Below are 21149 nucleotides of genomic sequence, written 5' to 3'. Positions count from 1 at the left end.
AGTGCCTCTTCCTCTAAGAAATTACCCCAGCCATATTTTATAATGTGGCCCTGCCTCCTAATCATAATTTTCAGGTCTAAGAAAGGAAGGTAACCTTACCTGGGCCAACTGGACTTTTCACCTGGGAATTCAAACTAGCCTTTTGTTTTTGTGAGGCTGAAACTGATGTTCTATAAACTAGGAAAGAGATGAGACAACCCCTCTTCTGCAGTGAGCAGTTAAAAGATGAAATATCCAGTCATGGAAAAGCCTGTGGCTGAGAACAGATGGGGATACTGGGCTTCAAGCAGTATAGAGCCTTTCTTCTGCCTGGGCCTGACCCTGGGAGGTCCACCCTACCTTGGAATCTGTCAATCATTTCATTGTTACTCCAATTATCCTCTATTTTCTTTAAGACAGATCAAGTAGATTGCTTTATTTGTAACTAAAAATACTTTCACAAAGACAACAATAAAATTACTCAGCAATAGAAACACCAAGAGACACAGAGAAGACCAGCAATTTCAAACCATAATCAGGGAAATAATTACAGAAAAATTTCCAGCACTGAAATCTAATCAAACATATTGTGAAAGAATCTAGGGGTATATTGTGAACTAATTATCAAAGAAGGAGGCCTAGGAAATTGCTAATCAAAGGTTATAAATTTTAAGGTCAAAGATAACATTTTCAACCTGCCTCACGGATTCATTTTATAAGTTCACAATCAACCATAATTCTGAAGTCCTAAAGTTCAGAAAAGCAGAAATTTTTCAAACTTTTAGACCAAAATTCAACACAACCTGACTTGAACCAAAACAAAGCTATTTATGGTCTTTATTACACTTTGTGTAAATATTCAAGTTTTTTTTTTTTTTTTACAGAAACGTTAATGCTTAGATGACAGGTGCCAGCCCTAAATGTCTCAGGAGGTATTACATGAAGTTGAGAATCCCTTATCCAAAATGCTGGGACCAAATTGTTTTAGATTTGGAATTTTTTTCAATTTGGGAATATTTACATTGTATATAATTAGGTATCTTATGGATGGAACCTGGTCTAATGAAATTTGGTTTATATCCTTCTTATGCATAGAACCTGAAGATCATTTTAAACACTAATTTGAGTGCACCTGCACTTTGACTGCCACCCTTCCTGTGAGGTCAGGAGTATAATTTTCCACTTGTGGCATCGTGTCAATACTGAAAATTTTTCTGACTTTGAAGCATTTCAGATTTTCTGAACAATGATGCTCACCCTACATACAATTCAAGTATGTGCACTGAATTGTATTTCTAAAACATAAACAAAATATTTGAATTTCAAAACATTTCTGGCACCAAGGGTTTCATATAGGGACAGTGGACCTTTGTGGAAGAACCTGTTTTGTGAGGTGATGATTCCTGCACGTGGGATTACTTTGCCGTGTAGATGTGAATTGTAGCCATGGTCCAGATTCACATCTCCTTTCTTCACTGTTGTGAACCTCTGGCCTGCCTTTGGGTCCCTAAGGGCTCTCCTGTTCCTCACACAAAGTCTGTGTCAGTGACTGGCTCTGTGTGGACCCCACCATCCTCACACTGTGCACACTAACAGGGTCTTCTCTGGAGTCCAAGTACCAACACCTCCCTCCTACCTGATGCTTCTCTGCTGGAGCTGCTGCCGGGCCCTCAGAACATGCCAGTTGAGTGTATCTGCAAGTTGGCACCTTATGGGGAGGAACTTTGACCACCGGGCAATGGGGATCAATGAGTAATAGTCCTTTCTCCTTCAACCCTATATAGCCCTGGGGTGCATTTTTATACTTCTTCTCAACCTGGTGAGATGGAGAAACCAGTGGCTCCTGATGGCTTACTCCCTTTGCTAATCTGTCTCCCTACTCCTCATTTCTCTTCCCTGGGATCAGACTTCCCAGAGAGAAATCTTGCACATCAGCCTCTGTCTTGTCCTCTACTGTCTGAAATACCTAGGCTGAGTCATCCACATAGTTAATTCTCACAATAATGAAGCTGAATCTATTAGACTCGATGAGAGATTTTTGTTCATGCATCTATAAATGTTTCCTTGTAGCTACTGGTGTGTTAGACATTAACCCAAGGCACTGAGAAGAGGAAAATATAGAAAATATGGACCACATCCTCAAGTTTCATTGGAGAGCAGGAGCTCAGGGGACAGAGAAGTAAATTCATCACTAGGATAACAGATAGGCTCCATGTATAAGGTAGGTATGTGTGCTGTGGAACTCCAGGGGAGGGAGTTCAATTGTACCAAGTGGGGATATGGAGCCACTGGAACTCCCATTCATTCCTGTGGGAAATCAAAGCCAGGTGCCACTCTGGAAACAATTCCCAACAAAGTTAAACATACACCCACCAAATGACCCAACAGTCTCACTCCCAGGTAGTTACCCAAGAGAATGTAAAAGCAAGTTCACACAAAACTATGAGTTCATATGTCTGCATCAGCTCTATTCACAATTGCTAAAAACTGAAAACAACCCAAATGTCCCTCAGTGGGTGAATATATACATAAACCCTGGTACTTGCTTACCATGAACCATCACTCAGCTACATAAGGAGCAAACCGTTCATGTACAGAGCTTGGCTAAATCTGACAGGCATTAAGCCAGGTGGGAGAAGCCAGTCTCAAAGTTTGTATACAATCTGATTCCATGTGTATGTTCTCAACAGGACAAACTACAGTGATAGAGAGCAGATCCTTTGCAGATGGGATGAGGCACAGGGAGTGACTACAAAAGGAAAGCCTGGGGAAGGTTTTCTGGTCACTGTGTCCTGATGGCATTTGTTGTTATATAAATCTACATAAGTGTCAAAATTCGTAGAACTTTACACCAGAGGAAAAGTTGATTTTGCTTTACAACAATTTTTTAAGAATTAAAAATTAAGAGTCAAAGTTGTGCTTACATTATGATTCCTAAATGAAGGAATGCATGTGTTCTATGATGTCACATTTTGCTACATAGTGCACCTATTTATATGATGTCACTTTGGATTATATGCATGGCATTTCACAATATTGCATTGTGCAATGTGGCAAGCACTGTACTAGAGGATCCTGTATTGTGTTACATGATACACATTGTGTGGTACAGCATCACCTTGTCTTAGATCACATAACACATCATGTGATACACATCATGCTCTATGACATTGCTTTATGCTATATAGTGTTGTATTATATGTGCTGTACTGAGTTGCACAATGATAGTCACATAACATCACCTTGTTGTATGGCACTTAGTGTAACAGGATGTCACCTCCTGTAACAACATCACATTACATTGCATGATGCTCAATTCACAAAGCAGGTCACATTCAAAACAGAACTTCACCAAAGATAAATGATCACATTCTTTACTGGCTGAAATCATGGGAATATCTGGCATCTCTTTTGCCCCTATCTTTATCAGGAGAGTTGCTATCACTCTAAGGAAATTATACTCTGTTAAAACATATGTCAATCAAACTTCTCTCTTTCTCAACCTAACCTATCATAATAAAGAAGTAAATACATGGATTATGTATCCCAGGATCCCCAGATAAAATTATCTATACACAAACTCTAACTGAAAACAAAACTAGATTTAAAAGCAAAAAGAAATAATTCTCTCAATCACAGACATAACCACACAAAAAGAGTAGAGATATCTTTGTAAAAAGGGTGAACTTCCCAGGGTAAAAAGAAAAGTTTCACATTAATCAATATTTTTTTTCAAGTTAGATCTTTATATATAAAGATGTAATTTTAAACTTTAAAAGTATTATCCTGTGTACAAAGACTATTGTCAAAAGCTAACAAAATTGCATGTAAGTTTTCATATACTTTTATTTTTCAAATGCCTGCTGTGCTTATTTCAAGAAGAATCTCAAGTAAAATTAGAAACAAAATAATCTGTGAACACCCAAAAGAATTCACTAATGGAACCCCTCTGCTCTGGAAACACCAGTTTCATTGTACTTGTTTAATTACCAGTGGTGACCACTTAACATGCTTGTGGCGATTAAAGGTTCATAAAGTCAAAATTATATTATGCCTTGGGTATAATTTAAAGTAATTACACTGAAACAATTTCTAGATAAAATTCATCAAAAAAACAACTGAAATTCATGACACTGTTCCCACCCTAGCTTTGGCATTCTTCATTACCTCATTGAGACCTTGTGTGGATCAGCTTTCAGGTGTGGACAAAGAACACCTGTGGGCTCGGAACCAAGCCCAGGCCACCTGACAAGTTGGGTCTGAGTTTATTTAGAGAAATCAATTCCAAGGGCTCATAGACACGTGATGTAAAGCTGGACACTGAGCCAAATGCATGTGCACCATGTGCTAAGTCTGAGAGTCTAAGAACGTGGCTCTTTTACAGAAAACAGGGGAAACCAAATTACAACCTAAAGATTTCTAGTGTACCCAGGAGCCCAAGAAGCAATGATGTGACGGAAATAACTAAATGTTTTAGTCAGCCTTTTTGCTGTTGTGACTAAAAGACCCAACCAGAACAATTGTAGAGGAGGAAAAGTTTATTTGAGGGCTCACGGTTTCAGAGGTCTTAGTCCATAGAAGGCCAGCTCCATTCCTTGAGGCTTAAGATGAGGCAGGACATCATGGCGGGAGAGTATGGCGGGGGGGGGGGGGGGGGGGGGGGGGGGAGCAGCTCACATCATCAAGAAGCAGAGAGATTCCACTTGCCAGAAACATAGATACACCCAAAGCCACGCCCCAATTCCCACCTCCTCCAGCCACACCCTACCTCTTCAGTTACCACTCAGTTAATCACTTTCAGGGGATTAACTCACTGATTGGGTTGATTCTCACAACCCAATCATTTTTCCTCTGAATCTTCTTGTCTCACATGTGAGTTTTGCGGGAGACATCTCACATCCAAACCATAACATTAAAATTGCATTAACCATCTATTTTACAAAGTTAGCAAGCTTTGCCTCCTACCACAGTTATATTCTTTAAAAGTTGTAGAAGATTAAGTTCTTATTTTTAAAGAATTAAGGTAAAAATAATATGACTCAAATATACTAGCAGAGCTCATTTCTGAAGGAAAACCATGGGTAAAGCTTTGATTTAAAAACACTCCCTGACACCATCTCAAATTTATATTTTCATAAATCTATACTGCCATGAAAATGATGGTTTTTTTAAAAAAAATAATTGCACCAAAGGAGATCTCTGTGATCTCAATAAAAAGGTTTATGGAAAGTGGAGGGGTTCTGGGAGTTACCAAGGTAAGCCCAACCTGAAAGAATCCTGGCACCCATGGGGAAGGCCCCAACCTTGACATAGGGCTAGAGAAAGAGTTGGCTAAGAGCTAAAGTCTGGCCAAAATGAGGAAAGAGAAACAAAGGGAAGAAGTGGGAAAATGTGTTTTGCTGCGTGGGTAAAACAGATTCTCAGTCAGATAAGGAGAGTGAATCTGTGCAAGGCTCTTGCAATTCTCCAGGCCTTTCACAAACAGTTTCCTATTTAATTGTCATGACAAGCTGCAGGGAAGGCAGGACTGGCTTTCCTGTCTCCTCTGGGAACTGTTTCAACATGTTGTTACCAAGTGTGATAGAAACGACAGTACCAATTCTACATCCCTTCTAGTGTTAAGGCTGGCATCCTCACTAAACACAACTGCTTGTAGGTACCTGGGAACATGCTTTGAAACCTCCCCATTCAGACCACGATATCCATTGCAAAGCCTATCAACAAAAGTTTGCAAAAAAAAAAAAAATTAGACTCACCAAGATCAAGATGAATACCAGGGACAAATGAATTGAGAAAGAACATGAAGATAACAAATCCCAGCACCATCAAGCATTTGACAAGCAGAATCCTGTCTGATATCCTGTGCTGTGAGAGAGAAAAACACAACACATTTACTTGGTACAATCTTCTGATTCCTGCAATGTGTCCATGATCCTACGTGACTTGAATTACTCCAAATGTCTCCTGATGAAAAATAAAACATCTTGAACTTGAAAGAAGATAACAAGGCAATGTGTTACAAGAAGAACTGAAAAGATTCTGGATTACAGCATTCAAAATCTTTGTGGAAAAATAAGCACCACCAATCTGCAGTATAGTCTTTTTACCAAACACTGGACTACAAAGCTTTTTAATATAACATGAGTATTCAGTCATTAGAAGTATCCACCCAGGTGTTGGGTGAGACAACAGAAAGCCATTGGGGAAATGACAGCTAATCTCCAGGGACCTTTCCCTATCAAATACATTTCCACAGATGCCTGTGTGGTCCCTGTGTTTTAGCTTGACTTTCTTTTTTTTTTTTTTTTTAATCAAAGCTCATGGCAATAAGCTTAACATGTTCTTGAAATACTATAACTCCTGCATAAGGCTTTGCTGTGTTCATTCATGTAACACTTACAAGGTCTGTGGAATACAGGTGATGCCCCTTATCAGTGGGATGACACCTGAGGGATCTGCCCAGTCTTGCAGGGGTTTATAGCACACGGTTCTCTGTAGTGACTTCATTAACCTCAGAGCCATAAGGCAGTTGGGGTGCTATTTCCTATGAGTCCCTGAGAGGTATTGAGTTATATGGGCCATGGCTTTGTGGGGTCAGGAATGAGGAGCATGTGAGGTGGGCAGCCTGTACTGCTAACCCAGTCCCTTGTGTGAAACCAGGTGTGAACTGACAACCACACAGAGTCCTTTCTTAAGAATGGCCCAGCACATCTGTACAGCTGTCTAACATACATCTGGATTTAGATAGATTTATAGGCATCCCTTGATATCCATGAGCGATTGGTTTCAGGACCCAGAGATACCAAAATCTTCAATGCCCAAGTCCTTTATGTGTACAAAACCTTCACACACTCTTCCACATACTTTAAATAATCTCTAGATTAATGATAAAACCTAACACAATATAAATGTTATGTAAATAGTTGTTATACTGTATTGTTTAGGGACTAATGATTGGGGGGAAATTCTGTACATGTTTAATACTGATATAATACTTTTCAAATACCTTCAATCTTGATTTGGTTCAATCTACAAATGTAGAACCCACAGAAAAAGAGGGCCAACTGTAGGCATCTCTGATTATGGATATCAATATATTTATAGATATACATAGTTTTAGATGTCTATATCTAGATTTAGATACAGATAGATATAGACATATAGAAATAGATATGCACAGAGATCTATAAATATGGATAGATATAGATAGATAAGATAGACATATAAATATAGATTCAGATATATAGAGACATGTGGATATAGATATATATAGACATGAAGATATATAGAGAAAGAGGTAGAAGTAGAGATAGAGGATTCTGAATTTCTCTGGTCACAGGTAAAGCTGCTGTCATCAAAAACACAAGCACACCCTTCATGGACAGCAGCTCTGGCTGTAGCCCCTGGTCCCCTGGACACAGGCCAGAGGTGCTGCCCTCACTCAGCGGGTGAGACTGCCTGCTGAGCACCTGCCCTGTTCCCCTGCCCACTGCAAAGGCCCACATCATGTCCTACTCCTCTCATCTTCCCCTCCCACTTCTAAGAAGCCCAATTTTGCTACATGACTCTGTGATCAAGAATTAGGAGGTAGGGGATATCAAAAAAAAAAAAAAAAGAAATTGCTCAGAGGAGAGCAACACTGGTCCTCACCAGCTTCAGAGAGGACCACAAAGCCTCCCTGAGTCACACTAACCAGAGAAAGTTAGTACTACCACAGCCCATTCAAAGATGAGAGATGGAGGAGCAGCACGTCAAAGAACGTTCCCATGTCATTCAGATGGTGGAGGTAGAGGTTTCTTTTGAGTGTTCTACTGGGTGTCAATCTCGTTTTGGCTATCTAGAATTATTTCAGCAAGAATTCTCATTTGCAATTCAGGGATATTGCCAAGCCCCTGGCCTATTTTCCCATCAATCTTCAATTCTTGTCCACCAGGTACACAGGACAAAAGCAATGCAGTCCAGCAAGGCAGCAAGGTCTTAAAACCCTGGGTACTCAAAGGGTCATAGCTACACCCTTCTTTTCTAACACTAACCATCTACAAGGAAAAGAGAATGTGAAGAGAGCTCACAGACCAAATTGCCTAAAGAATACACTACCCAGCAGAACCCCAATGTCTAAATATCCTAAGCACAAGTATTCCTATCACAATTAGAGAGTGGGCACCCAACCTCTTCCTAGAAAACAACCTACTTGGATTGGAAATTTCCCTGAGGTACAGTGATTGTGAATGCTCTTGGCTGGGCGGGAAGCCCTACCTGTCCACAGGTGGGGAGGAAGTCCACCATAGCAGGAAAGTGAGCAAAAAAAAAATTATTGTTTTTAGATTCTTTTATTTTTAGTTGTGGATGGGCACAATATCATTATTTTATTTATTTATTTATTTATTTTGTGATGCTGAGGATTGAACCCAGTACCTGACATGTGCAAGGCAAGCACTCTACCATGAGCCACAACCCCAGCCCCAAAAATATTTTTGAATGAATTCTGCCCCCAAAAGTCAAACTCGTACAGCAGGACACACACACACACACACACACACACACACACACACATCCAGTGTTTGTTCTTAAAAATATTCAATATTGCCCAACATGGTCTCGCTGCCAGCTCCTCTCTGGCAATCTGGAAGCCTGCTTTTCAGGGCCAGGAGAGGGACTGTGAGCCACAGGCCCAGCTCTATGAGCCAGACTCAGGATATTGCTCAAGGGTATGCCTGAAGTACATCTTCCCAGACATAAAAATTGTGACATTTCCATTTCCTGTCATGTCTGGAAAATGTTTTTCCTCATTAATTGTAGAAATAAATGACATCTTATGTACAACTGCAGGAATAAAAAGAACAATGGCTTCCAGTCATTACTTCATGTGAGGTAAAAAGAAGATTTTGGAATGTTTCACCACAAAAAACGATAAATGCCTGAGGTGATGAATAAGTTAATGACTCTGACTCCGTCACTGCACAATGTGCACAGGTGTCCAGACTTCACATTGGACCTCACAACCTCCTAAAATTAGAATGTATCAATTAAAAATTTAAAATAGTAATCAATTTTTAAAAGAAACATTAATCACCTTCTTCTACAACAGGTAAATCAAATTGGAAATATCTGAAGAAAGCAAAGGAGATACCTTTTTTTGAAGCTCCTGAATATTGGTCTCCCAGTTTTTGTCTTCCTGTGAGATTTGTCTAAAAGAGAAAAGGACAGGCTCATTATTTCCCTGGTTATATGGAACAAGGAGATTGACAACACTGGGAGCCTGGACATTTGCTGTGGAGCCTGGAACAGCTTTCTAAGGGATAAGACTAGTCTTGGAAGTGACCGGAACACTTGATTTTTTTCAATTAGGTAAGAAACTCACTCTATATTTTCAAAGAAAAATCATATATATCAAGATCTGAGTGTTTAATGACATGAGTGAATGTGAGTCAGCAAGTGTAGGAAATGTCGTGAACAAAATGTGCCAATGTGTGACCAAGGCAATGACTGTAGCCACCTTTATTTTCTTCTTTATATGTAGTCAACCCTCAGTATCCCCAAGAGATTGATTCTAACACCCCACCTAAGAGTAATAAAACCCAGGGGTGCTCAAGTCCCTCAATATTAAACAGTGTCGTATTTGCATTTAACTTAGCTACAATCCTCCCATATACTTTAAATCATCTCTAGATTACTTATACCTAATACAATGTAAATAATTATTTACTATTTTCTTTAAGGAATAATGATAACAAGGAAAAACACTCTGTACATGTGCAGTAGAGTCATGATTTTTCTTTTCAAATGCTTTCAATCAGTTGTTGGTTGGATGCAGAGATGTGGAACCTGCAGTCCACTAGTTTCTCTGCTTCTGAATGGTTTCCATTTCCAAAACAGGGACACAGTTTACAACCAGCTTTTACAACTAAAGGGAAAAGAGACAAAAGAAACAGCACTTGCTTTAATGGTAATTTTACCAAGAGTAGCTCAGTTTTGAAGTAATTGTATGCCTGCTTCCTTCCTTCTCTCATGGTACCCTCTTCTCTTGTTGAGGCTCCCTTGTTTGAACCCACTTACCTTTCCTTTTAACTTTTCCAACTCAGTTTACCTTTTTTTTTTTTTGGTTATTTTTTTCTGACACCAATCAAAGGGAAGATGCTGCACAGTGGAGAATGACACTTTACTGAGCATGTACACATCACAAGTGAGCACTAAAGAGAGGCTGAGCATGCAGCCAGTAGGGTCCGCAGGGAAACCAAAGCAGAACCAAGTGAATTATTCTGAGAAAAGTTTTGAAATATTTTCATCGGTGCATAATAATTATGCACATTAGTAGGATTCATTATGGCCCAATTTATATATATATATATAAAACATGATTTGGTCAATTTCATTTGCCAGTTCCCCAGCCTTCTCCCTGAGTCCCTTCTTCTAGTCTACTTGGTCTTCCTTCTATTTTCATGAGACCCTTTTCCCCCCTCTTTCCTGTCTAGCTTCCACATAAAAGAGAAAATACATGGCCCTTAATATTCTGAGTCTGGCTTATGTTACTTAAGATAATGCTCTGAAGCATCCATTCATTTTCTTGCAAATAACATAATTTCATTACTCTTTATAGCTAGATAAATGGTGTATATATGCCACATTTTCTTTATCATTCATCCATTGACAGACACCTAGGCTAGTTCCATAACTTGGCTACTGTGAATTGTACTGCTATGAACATGCGTGTGCATGTAACACTATAGTTTGCTGACTTTAATTATTTTAGATAAAGACCAAGGAGGGGGATAGCAGTGTCATGCAGTGGTTCCATTCCTACTCTTTTGAGGAACCTCCAACTGATTTCCACAGTGGTTATACTAATTGACAATCCCACCAACAGTGTATAAGCATTCTTTTTACCCACATCCTCACTAGTGTTTATTATTATTTGTATATTATTAGTATTCCTGATTGCAGCCATTCTGACTGGAGTGAGATGAAATCTCTGTGTAGTTTTTTGATTTGCATTTCCCTAATTGCTTGAGATGTTGAACATTTTTTTCATGTATTTGTTAGCCATTTGTACTACTTGTTTTGAGAAACCTCTCTTTAGTTCATTTGCCCATTTAATTCAGCTGTGAATCCCTCTGGGCCTGGGATTTTCTTTATTGGAAAGGTTTTTTATTACTGTTTCAATTGTATTATTTGTTATCCATCTCTTTAGTAGGTTTTCTTTGTCTTCTTTGTTCAGTTTTGGTAGATAATAGGTGTCTAGAAATTTATCAATATCTTTCAGATTTTCCAATTTGTTGGAATATGTTTTCAAAATAGTTGTCCTCTGGATTTCATAGATTTCTGTTGTAATATCTCCTTTTCCCCTTTTCTTTTGGTTAGTTTGACTAAGGTCTTATCAATCTTGTTTATCTTTTCAAAGAACCAACTCTTCATTCATTGATTCTTTGGATTGTTTTTTGTTTACTTCACTAACTTTGGCTTTGATATTTATTGTTTCCTCCCTTCCAGCAGTTTTGGAATTCATTTTTTTCCTGTTTTTCTGTGTTTGAGGTGCATCATTGGGTTATTTATTGGGGATCTTTTTTATTTTCTTTTTTTTAATCTAGGCACTCATAGCTGTAAACTTTCCTCTTATAACTGCGTTCACAGCATCCAGGAGATTCTGATATGTTGCATCTTTATTCTCATTTTATTCCAAGAATTTTTACATTTCTTCCCTGATTTCTTTGCTGGCCCATTCATTATTAAAAAGTGTATTGTTCAATCTCTGCATACTAATATAGTTTCTGTAATTTTTCTTGCTTTCTATTTTTCTTGTTTTTCTTCATTTCTAGTTTTATTCCATTATGAGCTAATAAAATTCAAGGAGTTATATTGACTTTTCGCATTTACTAAGACTTGCTTTGTAACCTAAAATATGATCCACAAGCAGCTAAGAAGATAGTATATTCACCTGTTGTTGGATGAAATACTCTGTAGATGTCTGTTAAGTCCTTTTGATTTATAGTATGTTTTAGATTTGAAGTATTGTTGCTGATTTTATATCTGGATGACCTATCTACTGGTGAAAGAAAGTATTGAAATCACCCAGTATTATTGTATTGGGATCTATCTGAGACTTTATGTTTAGTAGTGTTTGTTTATGTAGTTGTACTGAAGTTTGGAGCATGAATATTTGCTATCTTTATGTCTCCATGTTGTATCATTCCCTCTAGCAGTATGTTGTGACCTTCTTCGTCCCCTGTAACTCATTTTGGCTTGAAGTCTGTTTTGTTGGATATGAGAGTACATACTCCTGCTTTCTTTGGGGTTCCATTTGCATGGAATATCATTTTTCAGCTTTTCACTTGCAACCTGTGGGTGTTTTTCCTATGAGTTTGTTTCTTACAGACAACATATTGTTGGATCTTGTTTTTTAATCCACTCTACAGTACACATCTTTTAGTTATAGTATCAAGACCATTAACATTCAGTGTTATTATAGAGAGGTGTTTATTATTGCCTGCTACCTTGATTTATTTCTAATAATTTTATTAAATTTATTTAATTTATTGATTTATTGATTTATTTCTAATATTTTATTAAATCCTAATTTTAATCTGCTTATATACTGTTTTAATTAGATTTATTCTTTTCCAAGCTGTCTTTGTTGTTATTATCTTATATTTCTGTATGTAGGATTTCTTTAAGTATCTTCTGCAATGCTGGCTCAGTAGTCATGAATTCCTTTAGTTTATACTCACACTGGAAGATTTTATTTCTTATTTGATTTTGAAGAATAGCTTTAATAGATATAGCAATCTTAGTTGGGAGTTACTGATTTTCAGTGCTTGAAATGTATCATTCCAAGTCCTCTTGAACTTTAGGGTTTATACTGAGAAATCCTGTATTACTTTGATTCTTTTTCCTCTAAATTTGACCTGTCATATCTCTCCTATAGCCTTTAAAATCCTTTCTTTGATTTGTAGTGTTGGCATTTTAATGATAATGTGTCATGGAGAGGTTCTTTTCTGATCTTGTCTGAGGTTTTAAATGCCTCCAATTTTTAGATGTCCATCTTCTTCCTAAGGTTTGGATAATTTTTGCAAAAATTATTTCAATATCATTAACCTGTATTTCTACTTCTTTCTCAAAGTCTATGAGTCTTTAGTTTGGTCTCTCAATATTGACCCAGATATCTTGTCTGTTCTGATCATAGTTTTCTTTCCTTTTTTTCCCTTTAATATTGTCTAAATGTTCAAGGCTGACCATCTTGTCTTCAAGCTCCGAAATTCTGCTTTTTCTTCATCTAATCTAATCTAGAAATTTTTTCAACTGAATTTTTCATTTGATTTATTGAATGACTTTTGTTTGCTTCTTTCTCAGGACCTCTATCTCTTTATTAAAATACTTTTTCACAGCCTATATTTTCTCCCCTAATTCATTCCTTAGATCTTGTTTAAAATCATTAACCATTTTAATAATCAATTTTTTGAATGCTTTGTTCAAGATTTCATCCATTTCAATCTGTAGTTTGGGGGTTAAAAATTTGGGGAGATATCTTAGGGGTTTATTTTTTTGTGTTTTCAAATTTTTTTTTTGTATGTACATCCATTGTCATAGATTCCTCTTTTTCTATTATGTAAGTGTCTTTTAGTGAGCAGTTACTTCTTTACAATCTACCCTGAGCTGGGAGTTTATACTATTTTCAAAACATCCAATTGGCATAATCAAGGTGCTAAGTTCAATACCCAGTACTACTTCAAGAGGATAAAGCAACAGCCAGTCATAATGATAACTTAATAGCATACATTTGAAAACTTATTACTAATCATCTCCACAACTCTACTAATCAATGAGAAAAGTGAATGAGAAATAATAAAGAATAGGCTAGAAGGTTAAGCATCAATGATAGCATCCTTTATAGTAAGTTGTGTTGGAAGCAGGCAAAAAAAAAGATAAAGGAAATAGAAAACAGAAAAAAAGGGGGTGGGGAGGGAAGAGAGGCAGACGATAAAATGAGATGAGAAAGAAGGATAGAGGAGAATGAAAGGGAATGAAGATGAAAAAGAATAAGTTATTGAGAAAGGATCCAATTAATTGACCAAAAAAAGTGTAAAATTAGAATTCTGAAAAAACACATGAGGGAAGACACTGGAAATTACTACATACAGGGCTGGGGTTGTAGCTCAGTGGTAGAGCGCTTTCCTAACATATGTGAGGCACTGGGTTCAATTCTCAGCACCACATATAAATAAATAAATTCAACAATTAAAATATATATTTTAAAAATTACTATCTATAGCAGCTAATGCAATCACAATATATTTTAAATTCAGTTTTCTTCTTGCTGAGACTTTTTAAATGAAGACATTTCTTTCCATAATTTTGAATATGAGGAGTATATATGACACAATTATTATACTATTTATTTGTTCTGAGCTCTGACCCAAACCAGCCCAACTTGTTAGAGGAGTTTATAGGCTGAGCTCTGCCTCTTCCTTGGCTGACAGCAAGTATTGGGTGATGGGGGTTTGATCATTTCAAAGCAGAATAAAGTTGATCAAAACATGTCATGCATATATATGAATATATCACCATGCATTGCAATTTTATATATAATTATAATGCACCAATTAAAACGTAAATAGAAGGAAGACCAATAAAATAAAGAAGAGAGGAAGGATAATTCTGGGGATTGAAATGGAGAAACTATGTTATATGCATTTATGAATATGTCAAGATGAACCCAACTATTATGTATAATTATAATGCACTAAAAATAAAAATATAAATAAATAATATTAAGAAATGAATTGATTAGGATATTTGTATTCTTTGAAATGCTTGAAAATCAACTGCTGAGAGAATCTGTTGTAAGATTAGTTTGTTACATTAATTGGTTTTGATTTTTATCATACAACAATTAAAATGTGGGGAAATTATAAAATGTGGCTGAGAATGTAAGTTCAATTCCCAGTGTCACTCTTTCTGAGCTACATAACCATAGGTAAGTTGCCCAAACTCTCTGAGCCTCTGCTTATTTCATCCCTAAACTGAACTAACATTAACCCCACAGAGCTAGGTGGGAATTAGATAAAGTTGTGCACCATAAAAGGCTTAGCTCAATGAATGGCGCCTAAAAGTTGCATATTTGCTCAGTTAGTGTCACCAGTTTATAATGCACAAATGCTTGGAATAACAATTTTAATTCACTTGATTTGTATTTTATGTGACATCTGGATGGTAGTGGAGTATGTTGCTTATACAATTCCACCATTAAGCACAACCATTAAACACAAGAACTGCTTCTGTAAATCTGAGCAGGACCCAGCTTGATACCTATTGAAGGTGTGCAGCTTTCGGGCCAGCAGGTGCTCCAGTGCCAGCACCTTCTGCAGCAGCAGGCCACGCACGGCCGTCTCCTCACGGCTGGCTGGGCTGATGCGCTGCGCTGTCAGGCGCCACACGTGAATCTCGTGCTTCAGTTCTGCAGAGAAAGTAAGGCAAAATTGAGTTTCCCACAACCTGGGAAGTCAGTGCTCACAACACACTCATAATGTTCAGGTTTCCCAGGCTCAGCCCAAAGCAGAAGCTTCTCAGCACGTTAGTTACTATAATGAAACCAGGTGACAAGGCTCACTTTTTAAAATGATCATGGAAGTGAAGTAGAACAATTTCAACTCTCTGGTGACAAATAAATTCCTATCTTAAACAGACACATCAAACCTAATGCCCAGCAACACTAACCCCTTCTTGCAGGACCCACTTTTAGCCAAAATCTATACATTGCTGTTCTGATTTGAATGTGGTTTGTCTCCTCCAAAATTCATGCACCAGGAGATGCCCTCTGCCATGTGATGACATAGCGAGAAGGCCTTCACCAGATGTCAGGTTGTGCTTCAGACTTCCCAGCCTCCTGGACAATAAGCTAAAAATAACTCTATGCCTTAGAGCTTGTCCAGTCTGTAGTATTCAGTAACAGTAACAGAAAATGAACAAAGCCAAGTGCCCATTCTTTGACTGACTTCAGAAACAGGCCTAGTGAAAATCAGAAGCACAAGGGTTGTTCTCAGGCAGTGGCTTTCAGGGCCAGCAGGACATTTGGGAAGAGAGAGGAGTTGGGAATAGCCCTCATTCCCAATCAGTCCCTCACTGAGCTCAAGTCTGTTACCCAGGAAAGGGAGAAGTAGCCTGATGAAATGCTGACATCAGTAGATGAGCAGAATTTTCATCCAAAAGTGAATTCAGAAGCTTCTGAGAGAGAAAAGAGAGATGATTCATTGCCTAAGATATTAAAGAACTTCATGAAAGCTTACCTCTACTTTACAATTTAAAATGCTATACAAAATTCTCAAAATAATCACTAAGAGAATAAGAAAAAGGCACTGTTTTCATTCACCACTCAGTCAGTTTTTTGTCACTAAAACAAAATAGCTGAGATTAATAACTCAAGAGGAGAAAAGGTTTATTTTGACTCAAAGTTTGAGAGGTTTCAGTCTATAGTCAGTTGGCACTGCTTTGGGGTAGAGTGAAGCAGCACATCACAGCAGGAGTGTATGGTAGAGGAAGCTGCTCACCTCATGGTAGCCAGGAAGCAGACAGAGAGAGGAAGGCCTGCAGATCCCAACATCCACTTCATGAGCATGTCCCCAGGGACCTAACTCCCTCCAGCTAGTCCCACCTCCTAAAGGTTCCACCCATCCCAGTAGTGCCTCCCTAGGGACTATGTCTTCAACACAGGGACCTCAGGGGATAATTCCAGATCCAAACTACATTATGTGCAATGCACCATACGATATACGTCACAAGAATTAAATTAAAAGACCAAAGCAGGGGCTGGAGCTCCTGACAGCCTATTTCAGGTGGAGACAAGACACAGCAGTACAATCACTGTGAACTCAACCAATAAAGAAAACACTACCTTTTACGCCCCCTCTATTTGGTACACAAGTGCTGATCACCTACCATGTGGCAGACCTGCTGCACTGCTGAGAAAACAGAGACGTTTGTCAGAGAAACAGACTATAAATGAAGGCTGCCAAGACTCAATAGAGAGACCCAGGGAGAACGGGAGCACTGAGACAACATCAGCCAGTGCTTGGTTTTGAGTTTCAGCCTTACAAAGATGCACCACAGCTTTCTAAAATAAAATGAACTTGGGTGTAATTCAAAGGCTTCTTCAGAGAAGTGGATCCATGCTTTCCTTCTGAAAAGACTCACACCTCATCAAACCTCCTATGAGGTTTTGATAACATAAAAAGATGGGGAAGAATAGGAGGAGGAGAAAGCAATGAACGAGCCTTCCCGAAACTTTGAACACGAAACTCCACATTGGGATAGGAAAAGAGAGACGGAGCTGTGGAATGGCTTCAGCATAAGTTCAGATGGTGCCTGGGTTTCATCTAATGCTCTGAACCTCATCAGATGAAAGGTATCATTAAAAACCCATCCATAAATGCCAGAGACATTCCAGCATCTCTTTAAAGTCATCACAGTGAAGGGTACTTTCTGAAGCAACTAATCAGCTTTGAAAAGCTTACATGTCTACATGGTGCCACTCTGGAGGCAGCCCATGGATGCAGGCTGGGAGTTTCATCCATGTCTTTGTATTTAGAGAAGCAGAGATTGGGAGCCAGCGTTGCACTGGTGATGCTGGCCTTCTAGGTCCCCTGGGCTCTCTTATGCTGGTGTGTCCTCAGAAGCAGCCTCAACTCCACCCATGCACGCTCAGAGCCTACCTACTTTCCAGACCATCAAATCCAAAGCTCTACCGGCCCTATTCTGCTCAGCCCATCATCAATGTTCAGGTAGCACTTTTGTTTTCTAACTGTGGAATTAAACAGGAATTCTGAAGTGATTTAGCTGAGAGAGATTTTGTGCGGGAGAAGGGAGGCAGATATGCACAGTCTCTGATCTTGAGCACACAGGGTCCCAACAAGAGACACTTCCCTCATGTTTTACATGGGATGGCAGCTCTGACCTCTTTGTAAGAATTTCCCCTGGGAAAAATAATCATATGAACTCTGAGGCTTATACCTACCAACGATCTCACTGGGCTCCTTGTTATAAAGCTTTTTGTTCCAGTACAGGAGTCTGAGGAGTGGGAATGAGACCAGAAGAACAAGGCAAATCCCAACAAACATGTGTGCCGTGAATCTGGCGAAGTCCAGGCCCTGGAAAGATAAAAGGGGAAATGGGTGGAAATGCCCTTTCCTCTGCACTGGTGGCAGCTCCCCACATCAGGGTCCATGGAGGGCCAAGACCAGAGATTGTAGGGAACATCAGGACCTCTGGGAACTCTGCACAAAAACCAAGGAAAAATACAGATGCCTCACCATGAGTTTGAAACAGTCAAGGTTTTTTTCTTTCATGTTGAACTAATAATTCTTACATGTATAAAAAACCATCTTAGGAGGGAAAAAATAAAACAAGCTAACATATCTAATTCCAACCTTGGCTTCCAGTTTCAGGTGTAAAAAGACTGAATGTGAGTAAACATTAAACAATGTGACTAACAGTATTCACCATTTTAAAGGTACATTGGGTTTTTAAAGCATTTCACTAAAGTTCTTGCCATTGATTTGAAGGAGAGAGTCCTCAGGGCTGGAAAGCACAGTCTTTCCTCCCTGGTCAGCATCAAAGGCTGCCCAGAGCATGAGGACCAGTCACAGGGGTCCTAGGCAAGTGCCCTCTGCTTGCTTCCTCTGGCCTGCCCGTGGGGGATGCACCATGGTCAGATGTTGACCATGACCTTGAACTTTGTGTTTATCTACAGCATTCATACTCCAGATATCAGCTTGAAAATAATACTTTAAGGTACTCATGAAAATGTTCTAATTTCCTCTAAAATCAGAAGTAAAAAAAAATGAACTTTTGGGTCAGAGAAAATTATTTAAAACACAATATTAAGATAGTTATCTTTATGCCCAACTGGGTCATGAAATGTAACTGTTAATTCTGTTTCATGGAAATGGCCCAGGAAAACATAGATCTTTGTACCCCTTGTAATTCTGGGTCTGTTTGGAATATAATAACTATGAAGTTTTGCTGCTTTAGAAATGGTGGGGCATTTAAAGAAAAACTGGGTAGATAAATGAAAAAAAACAAAACCCAAGAACTAAAGAGGTCCAAGCAATACATCCACAGCAAAATTACACAGCACTGAGTGGAGGTATTTGATTGCTACTAGAGTTGTGGAATGGGTGAATTTATCAAGCAATACAAAACAGAAAAAAATTCAAACTGATATTTTTAAGAAGTAATACAAGCAAAAGCAATGTACAATGGGATGCAAATGTTTTCACTAAGCTTATTAGGTGCATGTATCTGGGCCCCCCTGCTGCTACTGCAGATCTCTATAATTTCCTAGATACTTCTCTTTAATGTTCCCAGTAACAAAACCATCTCCTGTCACACTACATCAATACGGTGTTTAACTGCAGCCCTTTCTTCTTGCATGGTACTGCTTCTGCTTCTACATTATTCTGTATGGTTTTGTTTGGGGCTCCACTCAGTCATTTTCTTTGCAGTTTTCCACAAATCCTCATTTAATGGATTAGTGGTCAAACATTGAAGCATGTGAAACAACCAATAGAGGACCCTGTGGAAAACAGAGTAGAATATGCCTTACTTTATAAGCTACATAAAATTATGAGGATGTAGCTAAAGGATTCCCAGTCAAGCAATACTGTTTCCTAGGCACTATGCTATCCGGTTAGCTATGTGACTAGTCAAGAGTCCACTGGGTCGTAAGGGATGGTTCAAGCCAAAGTGGTTTCTTGAATTATTCCAAGGTAAAAACCCAGTGAAAACTCTTCTAAGTGAAAAGCTTATGAATTGTTAAGCTGAATCTACTGAGTGTGTTAGTAAAATACACACAGTGCATTTTGGAAACAGAATCTAGTCTGGTTGCCCAGGACAGAGGAGTTCTCAGGGCTGGAGAACACAGTAAGGAGAGAACATAGATACCATAGGAATGAATATGGTGACAGACAGGAGTGATTGGTGTGATCCTACTGTGTGCAAGGGACCAGCAGTGCATGTGGCAGAGGGGTCCTGACACCTATGGATCTGAAGGAGATAAGAAGACTTCTGGAAGAGTGAAGGTGGGTGTGTTTGTAATATAATAACTATGAAGTTTTCCAGCATGCAGGAAACAGCAAGCCACAGAAGTGATGAACTGGCCCAGGAGGGGAAAACATCAACTAAAGAATCCGCCATAGGTACTGAAGAGTGGTATGGGAGTAAAATGCTCATGAAGGAGACTAAGAAATGGCCAAAGAGGCAGAGCCAGCAGAATGACACTGAAAGTTGTCACCCAGTGGAATGGAGGAAAGCACTACCAGAAGCAGCTAAAGGACACAATTTTCTGAAGTCATGAATTTGAGACTCTTCTTTTAAAAAATATATTTATTTTTTAGTTATATGTGGACACAATATCTTTATTTTTATGTGGTGCTGAAGATCGAACACAGTGCCTCACACATGGTAGGAGAGCACTCTGCTACTGAGCCACAAACCCAGCTCTGTTTATTTCTGTATTTTATTATTTATATATGACAACAGAATGCATTACAATTCTTATTACACATATAGAGCACAGCTTTTCATATCTCTGGTTGTATACAAAGTATATTCACATCAATCCGTGTCTTCATACATGTATGTTGGATAATAATGATCATCACATTCCACCATCATTTATAACCCTATGACCCCTACCTTCCCCTCCAACCCTTGTGCCCTATCTAGAGTCTGTCTATTCCTCCCACGTGCCTCTCCCTATCCCACTATGAATCAGTCTCCTTATATCAAAGAAAATATTCGGCATTTGGTTTTTGGGGATTAGCTAACTTCACTTAGAATTATCTACTCTAATTCCATCCATTTACCTGCAAATGCCACGATTTTATTCTATTCTGTTGCTGAGTAAAATTCCATTGTGCATATAGGCCACATATTTTTTATCCATTCATCTATTGAAGGGTATCTAGGTTGGTTCCACAGTTTAGCTATTGTGAACTGTGCTGCTATAAACATTGATGTGGCTGTGTCCCTGTAGTATGCTGTTTTTAAGTCCTTTAGGTATAGACCAAGGAGAGGAATAGCTGGATCAAATGGTGGTTCCATTCCCAGCTTTCAAGGAATCTCCATACTGCTTTCTCTATTGGCTGTACCAATTTGCAGTCCCACCACCAGCGTATCTTTTT

General features: G+C 38.6%; 1 protein-coding gene across 1 annotated transcript in view; it reads right to left on the bottom strand.

The window, feature by feature from the left end:
* Window positions 1-21149, bottom strand: part of Oca2 (OCA2 melanosomal transmembrane protein) — a 336227-nt gene that overhangs the window by 183100 nt on the left and 131978 nt on the right. The window contains exons 14-17 of the mRNA XM_027925820.2: window positions 17981-18113; window positions 15280-15427; window positions 9110-9167; window positions 5736-5844 (exon numbers count right to left, since the gene is read on the bottom strand). Coding sequence (XP_027781621.2) covers window positions 5736-5844; window positions 9110-9167; window positions 15280-15427; window positions 17981-18113 — 448 coding nt within the window. The remainder of the gene's footprint in view (window positions 1-5735; window positions 5845-9109; window positions 9168-15279; window positions 15428-17980; window positions 18114-21149) is intronic.

This window comes from Marmota flaviventris, chromosome 2, assembly GCF_047511675.1.
Source record: "Marmota flaviventris isolate mMarFla1 chromosome 2, mMarFla1.hap1, whole genome shotgun sequence".
In the NCBI taxonomy this organism is placed as follows: domain Eukaryota; kingdom Metazoa; phylum Chordata; class Mammalia; order Rodentia; family Sciuridae; genus Marmota; species Marmota flaviventris.
This window is presented reverse-complemented; position numbering and strand designations above follow the sequence as displayed.